The 10,541-nt window shown below is 50.5% G+C and overlaps 1 protein-coding gene across 4 annotated transcripts; it reads right to left on the bottom strand.

The window, feature by feature from the left end:
- Positions 1-1,181: 1,181 nt before the first annotated feature.
- Positions 1,182-9,223, bottom strand: LOC138730510 (uncharacterized). 4 transcript variants are annotated; one of them, XM_069875791.1, is made up of 6 exons: positions 8,944-9,223; positions 4,646-5,367; positions 3,178-3,315; positions 2,722-2,783; positions 2,047-2,310; positions 1,182-1,307 (listed from the first exon to the last, which is right to left on the bottom strand). In XM_069875791.1, exons 1-6 carry the CDS (start codon positions 8,967-8,969, stop codon positions 1,263-1,265), a joined length of 1,257 nt encoding a protein of 418 aa, XP_069731892.1. In that variant the 5' UTR covers positions 8,970-9,223; the 3' UTR covers positions 1,182-1,262. The 4 variants fall into 4 exon arrangements, with proteins under 4 accessions (XP_069731892.1, XP_069731893.1, XP_069731889.1 ...); XM_069875792.1 differs by lacking the exon at positions 8,944-9,223 and adding an exon at positions 6,518-6,777; XM_069875788.1 differs by lacking the exon at positions 8,944-9,223 and having other exon boundaries at positions 4,646-5,674.
- Between the last annotated feature and the right edge of the window lie 1,318 nt (positions 9,224-10,541).

Genomic DNA, 10,541 nt, shown 5'->3' with positions numbered 1-10,541 from the left:
CTGCTTCCTTCTTCCAAGATCTGTGCTTTTTCATTTTTTTTTACTTAGGGTTTTACAAGGACTGAAAAGATCGTGTCCTCTAGGAGAGGATGCTACGAGAGCGATGCTGGGTAGATGCAGGACTGTGAGCCCATGCCTGGCACCCACAGGTTTGTTTGCCACCAGCATCACAGATCATCCCACCTCTTGCACGCTGCAAGCACCAAACCGGTGTCCACTTCACACCAGGCTGGGTCCAATCATAGAATCACAGAATCATAGAATCACCAGGTTGGAAGAGACCCACTGGATCATCGAGTCCAACCATTCCTATTGAACACTAAACCATGTCCCTGCTGGCAAGGGAGATGTTCCTGCCCGTGGCACCGTGCTGAGCGCTGGCAATCCCCCCCAGCCCCAAGCTGCCCTAATCCATGGCCCTGCTTAGGGGTCTGGGCAAAGATTAGCTGGGAACATTCCCAGTGATTAGGATTTAATCACTTTGACATTTCACATCTTCTTAGACCTCGCAGGTGAGACCCTGGCAGCCGTAAATCCCTTCGGTCCTCAAGGGAGCGACAGCAAAGGCAGCTCCTGTGCCACTTGGGAACAAGCTTTACCCAGTTCTCGGTGTCAGATTAAGCTGCTTTGGCTAATAAATGTCCTTCTGCTGGACAGGGAATGGCTATAAATAGTAAAATCTTGGCAGGATCGCAACAAGTATCTGCTGCAAAACTCCCTTTGCGCCACTTTCCATCTGGCTGGAAAGGAGCAGCCCTCACCAGCTGTAGCAAAGCAAATGTTATTCCCTTTAAAACATCCATACACATCAGACATTAGACAAGTCTGGATATCATTCAGGAACCAATTTATTTGAATTTTAGGTGGTTTTTTTTCCTGAACTGAACGCTTAGCTGACAGCAGAAGCTACAAAAATTATGTTGTACATTCACAGATACGTATAGAAAAGCAGGTAAATAAATACACATTCACGAACACAAATGAACCACAAGGTTCAACACACGCACTTGGTAAGAGCTAAAATGCAAATACAGGGTGAAATCTGGGCGTTGTTTGATTCACAGAGTCTTTGCCCCCAGTCAGGTGTGGTTTAAGCATTTCATGCTGCTGTGGCTGTTGCTGTAGTTTTCCTTAGAAGACTTCACACCCACAGCTCAGAAGATTCACTCCACATCCAGGTCACCAACAGGGACTGCTCCCCAAATCAGTAAATCTACATCCTTGGGTTCTCAGGCATCCTGGGCCCTTTGGAGCAGCTGATGTCAGTCTGGGCTCTCGCAGTTGTCTGTGCTGAACTCTTCTCTGTTCTGCTGAGACAGAAGGAGACATTCATGAGGTGCCTTTCCAAACTGAGCTGCTTGCTCTTGGTCTTTTAGATGGGTTTAGGAGGAAATTCTCCTTGAGGAAATCTGCTGTTACGCCAAGTTGCAGCCCCACGGGGCATCCAGAGATGGGGCAGCCATGACTTCTTTGGGTAACCTAGGCCAGGGCCTCTCCACCCTCTCAGCAAAACATTTCTCATCTCAATCTCCCCTCTTTCAGCTGAAAACCATTCTCCCTCATCCTGTTCCTGCACTCCCTGACCACGAGCCCCTCCCCAGCTTTCCTGGAGCCCCTTTCAGCACTGGAAGCTGCTCTAAGGTGTCCCTGGGGCTTTCTCTTCTCCAGGCTGAGCAACCCCAACTCTCTCAGCCCAGGCTGGATGGGGCTTCGAACAACCTGATCCAGTGGGAGGTGTCCCTGCCCATGGCAGGGAGGGTTAGAACCGGATGATCTTTAAGCTCCCTCCCACCCCAAACCATTCTCTGATCTCCTGGCTGTGGAGACACAGTGGGCAGGGAGCAAAGCAAGTCTTGCTCCTTGTACTTACATGAACCATGCTCATATTGGAGGAAAGACAAAGAGCACAAGGTAAGATCCATCACCCAGTCACTTCCCCAGCACAAGCCTACACGACTGCAACTCACCCAGGTCTATCAATCACCTTAAAATTACACCATTTGACCCCACTTGCTGCTGGAAGCTCAGCCCGGGACTTCTCCCTACCTGGAGAATTTTGCTGTAGGACAAGGGTGCAAAGGAGTCTTCGAGGTAGCGGGTGCCAAAGCCCATGATCCTGTTCACTGCCTGGTTGCAGATGCCTGCCACCTTGGCAGTGAGGTGCACTGTGAAGGCAAACTGGACCTCCTGGGGGTTGATGTCAGGTCTGCTAGCCGTCATTTCCTTGCGGACGTAGGCGTCAGCCAAGTTCTTGAAGGAGTTGTAGGATATGTCTCTGAAGAACATCCGTAGCCGTGCATCTTCCTTCACCTGTTTAAGAAGCATTCGAATACACGTTATGAGCAAATAACTTGGTGTGTCATCCTTGTGCTGAAGCTTTCACTCCACGTAAGGACTGCAGTTCAGGGAGGACAGACAGACAACCATGATCACACCCAGCTGGGGAATTAAAAGATGGCATTTCCTTGATTTCATTTAGAGCTTACCCGGGGAAATCCATGCTGTTGCTATACATAGAATCATAGAATCATAGAATAACCAGGTTGGAAGAGACCCACCGGATCATCGAGTCCAACCATTCCCATCCATCACTAAACCATGTCCCTCAGCACCTCGTCCACCCGTCCCTTAAACCCCTCCAGGGAAGGGGACTCAACCCCCTCCCTGGGCAGCACAGAGCTTAGCCCAAATACCCTCAGCCCACCACAGCTTTCTTCTCACCTGCCTGTCCAGCTCATCTCCTGCACTCTGGAGCAGGGCAACGATTTTCCTGATGGCTTCATCTGCAGAGAGAGATCCCACATTATCTCCAGCCCTTTCTCCAAGCCGCACACTCAGATGATCTAAGAGGACAGCACTGCCTCTTCAGCCCTCCCTGAAAAAATCCCCAAGCACCGTGCTTCCACCACCATCTCCGCAAAACCCATTTCCACCTCTTGCCCAATACCTTGTTTTCCTTGGCCAGGAAGAACACACTCCTGCCTTTGAATTTTTTTCTCCCCAAATCAGACCCTGCTGCTGAAAACCTCCCCCCAAAGTCTTCTTCGGATCTCAGAAGCCCCTGGGACAGGACTGAAGCAGGGTTTGGGTCCTGTGCAGGCTCTGCATGGGGACAAGTCTCATAGGTATTTTTTCTACACACGCCAGTAATGAAGATCTCGCAAGGGCAACACTCACCGACTTCATCGGAGCTGGCCGGCCGTGGTGGCTCCCCATATCCACGTGCTCTGCTCCCCTGGCTGTCAGAGCCCTGCACAATCAGCCCGATCTCTTCAGACACTTGTGTGTAGTAACTGTCAGGCCGCTCCACATCTGCTGGGAGGAAAAACACATATTTAGAAGCAAGGATTCTTTGTTGTCAGCCATTGACTGAAAGGGAAAAGCAGCTGTGGCAGTGACTCCAGCCACATGGTGCTTGGTTTCACCCTGGATTAGTGCACACGAGCGGTGAACGATGGGCTGCACTCTCTGAATTGTAACCGAGCAGCTCTGACTTGCCCTGAACCTTCTGAATCTTTGCAGAAATCCCCCTGCCTGCTTTTCAGCAGGGAAAGGGTTGGAGCAAGGATGGGCTTGTCCCGAGGGCTCTGCCTGCTGTGCCAGCTCCCAGCACCCTTCCCCACAGCAGATCAAAAGCAGCTTATTGATGCCCTAGAGTGGCTTAAAATTTAATCTCGGGTCTTGAATGGAGGTTTAAACTAAACCATCCTTGTTTGCCAGAAGAGGAAAACCTGTGCTTGGGTGATTAATGGTTGGACTCGATGATCCGGTGGGTCTCTTCCAACCTGGTTATTCTATGATTCTATGATTACAGCAGGTAAGTTTCTGTGCTCACAAGCTGGAGTAATGATGTGTGCTCAAAGCACAGGCAGGCTGACCCTTTCTTGGGGCATCTGGATGAGATCAGAGTCCCCAAAACCTATCCCAAAGCCCAAGAAAGTGTAGGAAGGATGACGCTTAGGTTAGAAATCATGGAATCATAGAATCATAGATTGCTTTGGGTTGGAAGGGACCTTAAAGATCATCCAGTTCCAACCCCCCTGCCATGGGCAGGGACACCTCCCACTGGATCAGGGGCTCCAAGCCCCATCCAACCTGGCCTGGAACCCCTCCAGGGATGGGGCAGCCACAGCTTCCCTGGGCAACGTGTTCCAGTGCATCACCACCCACATAGTGAAGAAATTCCTCCTTACATCCAGTCTAAATCTGCCCCTCTCCAGTTTATACCCACTGCCCCTTGTCCTATCCCTCCAAGCCTTCGTGAATAGCCCCTCCCCAGCTTTCCTGTAGCCCCTTCAGGTGCTGGAAGGTCACTCTAAGATCGCCTCAGAGCCTTCTCTCTTCCAAGCTGAACAACCCCAGCTCTCTCAGCCTGTCCTCATACAGGAGGTGCTCCTCTGAACATCCTTGAAGCCTCCTCTGGACCCATTCCAACAGCTGCATCTCCTTCTTATGTTGAGGGTTCCAGAACTGGACACAATCCTCCACATGAGGTCTCACAAGAGAGGAACACAGAGGCAGAATCCCCTCCCTCACCCTGCTGGCCACGCAGGAAATCATCACTAAATACTAAAGCTTTCCCAAAAGAAACTAAGCAGAGTTCACATTGGCAGTAGAGTTGGGTTAGGGGTGGTGAGGGTCTCACCTGGTGTGGCTGGCGCCAGGACATGCCGCAGGGGAAGGCAGCTGGGTCGCTTGGCCTTTTCCCCAGCTGCTGCCTCTCCCCGCTCCTCCTCTGTGTGTTTCTTGAAGGAGAAAACCCTCTTGAGGCTGGGTCTCTTCTTCAGGGCTTTGCCTGGTGGTGGGGATGTGCCTGAGTTTCCTCCAGGTCTTTTAGCCCCTTCTGTTTTGGAGCTGTGAGAAGTTTTTGCATCTTTCTCCTTTGCTTTGTGCCTTGTATTTTCCTTCTGGTCCTCAGGGCTCTTCTTGAGGAGCAAATTTAGGAAACTTTTGAACCAGGTGCGTTGGATTTTGCTCTGGGAAGAGTTTTTTGTGCTTTTCCTCTTGGGCTCTGGATCCTCTTTAAGGACTTCTCTGGAGGATTTGCTGTCATCATCCAGAGCCCCATCCAGGTTCGATGCTTTGGGTCTCTCCTCCTGGTCCTTCTTGGGGACAAGTTTGGCACATGAATACTTGCTGAAGTCACTTCTTGACCGTTGCAGCTCATCTACCTTCCTCCCTCGCCCTCCAGCTCTCTCCTGAAGAGTTTTCTTAGCCATCAGTGACTTTTCACAGCAGCTCAACGAGCGCCTGACGTAGATCTCCAGCACTTTCTTGGCTCCTTGCCTGTCCAGCGAGAGGATCTTGCCCGATGGCTGCCTCCCCACGTCCCACGGAGGTTTCTCCACAGCCAGAGCCTGCATGTTGCTGTGGAAGAAAACAGGACCTTCAGCTTGAGTTTTGCTTTCCCCAGGGCGCTGTGTGGTCAGGTTGGGCATGATGGGAATCACCTCCACTTTGGCACCCAAGGGTGCTTTGCGTGTCTGAGGCTGTTCACGTTCAGTAAATGCTCAGCTCCTTTTACAGTTGTTATCTGAGCGCTGCTTACGCCGACTGTGCACACAAGGTTTTATGATGGGTATAGACACCACTGATAAGGGAAGTGAAACTGTGGGAGGGTGAGACGCGCCAGGCACGTCTGTGAGCCTGGCGACCATCCAGAGGGTTAGATCCAGCAAGGGTATCACCCAGGTACCATCTTCCCATTGCAACGTAAGCCCCATGCCGCGATGAAAAACTATGTGCTGAGAGCACCTTCTCCCTGATGAATCAACAACCCAGATTTTGTGGTATTTCCCCTTGAATTATTGGCTGCTCTAAAAAAAAAAACACATTACCCAGCAAGCTTGGATGCTTCTAGCCCTCAAAGAAGCCAAGGGCAATGAGGGCTTTTGCTAACACCCTTAGTCACTACCAATATCGGATGAGCATGTTGCAATGATGCAGCCCATCCAAGAGCTCTCACCAGCTTAAGGCTACTAACGGAGCTTAGGGCACCTGGCCCTTGCCTTTCCCATTACCCTTTTCCTCCTTATTTACAAGTAAAATGAAGCAGGAGATGTTACTATTGAAAAAAACCAGCACCGTGCTTGTGTCTTATGCTGCCTCTGCTCCTAAAACCAACTTCACCCTTCAGGAAACCAGACCCAAACCAAACTTTCTCCACTACTGAACAGCACATGAGAAACCATCACTGAGATCCAGCAGGCTCAGCTGTATAAACCACCCTGGAGTCAGGCACCACCCTCCTCTCAGTCTAGATCAGCATCATCACATCGCACAAGCATGCCCTCCCACCCCAACTTGGCCTTTTCTGGATCAAGAAGGCAAGTTTTGTACATCCAAGGCAGTTTTCGTACATCCAAGACAATTTTTGTACATCCAAGCCAACAGCAAAGCCATCCAATAACTAATAACTCAACTAGATGTAATTAGAGCAAAGCAACAGCCCTCATCTTGCCCCAATTGATTCCAGTACATTGACCACATCATTCTTTGTTTGCTGTTTGGTATTTACCTTTCCATCAGTATTTCTGTCCTTCTGGGAATATGTCAAGACAAGCTCCTCGGCCACAGGCGCTAAGTGTTATCAATCTCTCCTGGGACGTGCATTTTTATACCCAGGGCCAGTGCCTGGCTGAGTTGAGTCCTATTTTTAGCAGCCATTCAGGTAAGAGTTCAGCCAGCGCTTCCGCCTGGGTTCCCCGCTATCACCTTCCTTGTGGCAGAAAACCAATGGGCGTGAGTTTCACTGGAGGAGAAAACAATTTCCTTATGACAAATACCAGCAAAACAGCATAAAAATCACCTGTCACCTGCTGTAAGTGCTGACCTTTGAAACCAGCTGTCTAAGCCAGTTGATTGGTGTTTGGTTTTGGTTCAATTTTTATTGTTTTTAATGGGTGTGATGCCACGTATGGGATTTTCTGGGTTGTTTTTGTGGGGAGAAGGCATAACTTTCACAGAAAAATAGGGCTTCAATGCAGCAAGCAGATAGAACCATGGAATCATTGAGGTTGGAAAAGCCCTCGAAGCTCGTCCAGTCTGACCACCAGCCCAACCGCGCTGTGACTGCGAAACCACGTCCCCAAGTGCTACGGCCACATGGTTTTTATAGAATCATAGAATCATAGAATAACCAGGTTGGAAGAGACCCACCGGATCATCGAGTCCAACCATTCCTATCAAACACTAAATCATGCCCCTTAGCACCTCTTTTCAACCCCTTCAGGAATGGAGACTCCCCCGCTGCCCTGGGAAGCCTCTGCTGAGGCTTCACCACTCTGTCAGTAAAGAAATTGTTCCTAATATCCTGCCCTGGTGCAAATCAAGGCTGTTTCTTCTTGTCCTATCTCTTGTCACTTGGGAGAAGAGTCCAGCACCTGCCTGGCTCAAACCTCCCTTCTGGAGCTGCAGAGAGCAATGAGGTCTCCCCTCAACCTCCTCTTCTTCAGGCTAAACAGCCCCAGGTCCCTGAGCCGCTCCCAGAACCCCTGGGTTCCAAAACCTTCCCAGCTCCATTCCCTTTTCCAGACGTGCTCCAGCCCCTCAATGTCCTTCTTTGAGCGAGGGGCCCAAAACTGAACCCAGGATTTGCGGTGTGGCCTCACCAGCACTGAGTCCAGGGGTCAATCCCTTCCCTGCTCCTGCTGGCCACCCCATGGCTGATCCAAGCCAGGATGCTGGTGGCCTCCTTACCCACCAGGGTCCACCACTGGCTCACGTTTATGAGCCAGATCAGATCACGTTTGTGTTCAGATAACCCCTCTTGCATCCCAGGAGCTTCCAGGAATGTGGATGTCGTGGCTGTCACTTGGCCACAGCCGCTCTGGGACGTGGTGCTCTCAGGTTGTTGCCTAACTGGTGAGGGGGCTGGAGAACAGGCCTGATGAGGAGCGGCTGAGAGAGTTGGGGGTGTTTACCCTGGAGAAGAGGAGGCTGAGGGGAGACCTCATTGCTCTCTCCAACTCCCTGAAAGGAGGTTGTGGAGAGGAGGGAGCTGGGCTCTTCTCCCAAGTGACAGGGGACAGGACGAGAGGGAATGGCCTCAAGCTCCACCAGGGGAAGTTCAGGCTGGACATTAGGAAAAAATTTTTCACGGAAAGGGTGATTGGGCACTGGCAGAAGCTGCCCAGGGAGGGGGTTGATTCCCCTTCCCTGGAGGGGTTTAAGGGACGGGTGGAAGAGGTGCTGAGGGACATGGTTTAGTGATTGATAGGAATGATTGGACTCGATGATCTGGTGTGTCTCTTCCAACCTGGTTATTCTATGATTCTATGAACCCCAAGCATGGCTGGGTTATAACGTCTTTGAAACCCACCCTGGTGTCCTTCAGACACATGGACTGGCTTCGCAACTGGAATCCTTTGCACCCACATGACTCTCACTCAGCATAGCCCGAGGGCAGAGCATCTACCACTGCCGAACCTACAAGACTGATCTTCTGTACATCCCAACATCTACCATCTGCCCCTGGGCCAAACAAATCCCTTTGGTCCCACAGCCACCCCCTTGCACCCCTGTGCCTGCTGCACCCTCCTGCAGGCTGCTGTCTGCCATCCTCATTGCTATTTTGCCATCTGATGGCTATATTTCGCACTGCACCTTGCAGGAACAGTGCTGGATGAGGATGCATTTGCTGGGCACAGGTTTCCAGCACTCTGGCTTTAGAAAACCCCTTGGCCAGATTCCCACCTGAGCAGTGCTGCACTTTCTCCTGTTTTCACCTGGGATCATGTGCTGCCCAGGTTCCTCCCAGATAAAAATGGTCTTTTCCTGATAATGAGTTCATCTTGCAACTGAAACCGTCCAGGTTTATTTTCTTTCTGTTTCTACAAACTTTCGATGCCATAATTTCCTATAGTTGGAGAAGATCCGGTCCATTTCCCTCTGCTTCTCCTCAGCCTACACTGATGAATCAGTCTGGTATTGATTAGGAATTACCTGGCTTTGTTTTTCAGCATCCCCATCTACTTCCGATAAATAATTAAACCATCTTCAGAAGGTCCACAGTGATAACCAGCCTATGACTGCGTCCTTTCATAAACAGGTCGATTCCAGTGGGTGAGGAGAAGTTTCACGATCAATTGTTGTTGTTTATTCTTCTCTGCAACATCCATAAAACAAAAAGCCACATCCACTCTGGCGATGGGGCACAGTCTGGCCATCTCCAGTTTGGAGATCTTGCTACTGGAGACCATCCAAGACTGAGTCCAAAGACTTGCCCTGCTCATAAGGACTTCTTATGATTAAACTGGGAATCAGCGTTGACTTATGGCCTCCTCCTGCAGGCTTTTTCTCTTTGTAGAAGCATTTCTGGACACAGCTTGATGACAGGATATCCAAAGTGACTCAAAAAACATCATGACCAGCAAGATCCTGAACTTGGATAAAGGTCTGGATCCAGAATCATAGTTCAGGTTAAGGTGTTTGCAAGAGACCCAAGACAAACCAAAGCCCATTAACAGAGTTGGGGGAAGAGATCTAGATCCAAATTTTTCCTCTTTTCTCATCAGTACTGGAAGAGAATGAGGTGACTGGAAACACAGTCGTGTGGAGGAAACACACAGCACCAAAGTCAGTATCTTCAGACTGGCAACATTGGATGAAAATGCAGAACTAAAATCATGGGGACACATAACTGGCTTATTTACAGAAACTTGCTCCAGAAGATGGAAAAAACAAGGGAGAGGTATTCCTCACACGGAGCTGCAAAGGTACAGGAGGCTACAATGGGCTCAGGGGAATGCAGGAGCCTAATCATCCAGATTTCTTGGGAACAAGACAGGCCACAGGCTGAGGTTGGACATCAGGATGGATGGGACAAGTTCAAGTGGGTGCCCAGAGGGATTGGGGATCACCATCCTTGGAGGTCTTCAAGATTTGGCTAGCCAAAGCCTCAGCCTGAGTGCTGGAGACACTTGTGTTTTGCAGTGGGCCACAAAGGTCCTTTTGAGCCAACATCAGCCACCTGGGCACAAAAATATCTGCGGTTCCAGATCTGTATCACGACGTGGGTGTTGAGGTGCTCCCTGCACCAGCCACGGTTTGGACAGAGAGCACAGCCAACACATGGCCTTGGAGGAAACCTCTCAATGCAGTTGCGCGGTGCCTCTGACTGAAGCAGGTGGTGAGCACCAGCTCCCAAAGCAAATCCTCTTTTCCTCCAGCCCTAGGACTTATTTTAGCTGCTCTCCTCAGCAGATGAGCAGTGCAAGACAGCACGGGCGTTTGCAGCACCTTGCCTCAAGCACCACCACACCTGGTGCTGCTGAAGTATGGGTGATGACCTGCCGGGAACGAAGGACCCACAAACCTTCAGGATCGGTGTGGGACACCCGTATGTCACTGCCCCTGGACTTCAGCCACGGCAAAAGTTACTGATGGCTGTGTGCTTTCCCTCCTCACAACAAACACCCCGGCACGAGTGGCAGCTACTTAACTGTTTACAGAGAGGGATGGGTCCCTCTTCCAGGAAAGCAGCAGGTTTACAGCCCTTGTGCTTCTCTTTGCTGCAGGGAAAAGAGATACATTAGCCCAAG

The sequence above is a fragment of the Phaenicophaeus curvirostris genome, chromosome 24 (assembly GCF_032191515.1).
Source record: "Phaenicophaeus curvirostris isolate KB17595 chromosome 24, BPBGC_Pcur_1.0, whole genome shotgun sequence".
NCBI lineage: Eukaryota > Metazoa > Chordata > Aves > Cuculiformes > Cuculidae > Phaenicophaeus > Phaenicophaeus curvirostris.
This window is presented reverse-complemented; position numbering and strand designations above follow the sequence as displayed.

What these genes read in the sequence shown, in the direction of transcription:
- LOC138730510 (XM_069875788.1), bottom strand. Translation starts at nt 5,438, where the DNA reads ATGCCCAACCTGACCACACAGCGCCCTGGGGAAAGCAAAACTCAAGCT. An exon ending in CCTGGCGCCAGCCACACCAG is followed by an intron (nt 3,316 to 4,645) that starts GTGAGACCCTCA and finishes TTTTCCTCCCAG; the next exon opens with CAGATGTGGAGCGGCCTGAC. An exon ending in GGCCAGCTCCGATGAAGTCG is followed by an intron (nt 2,784 to 3,177) that starts GTGAGTGTTGCC and finishes CTCTCTCTGCAG; the next exon opens with ATGAAGCCATCAGGAAAATC.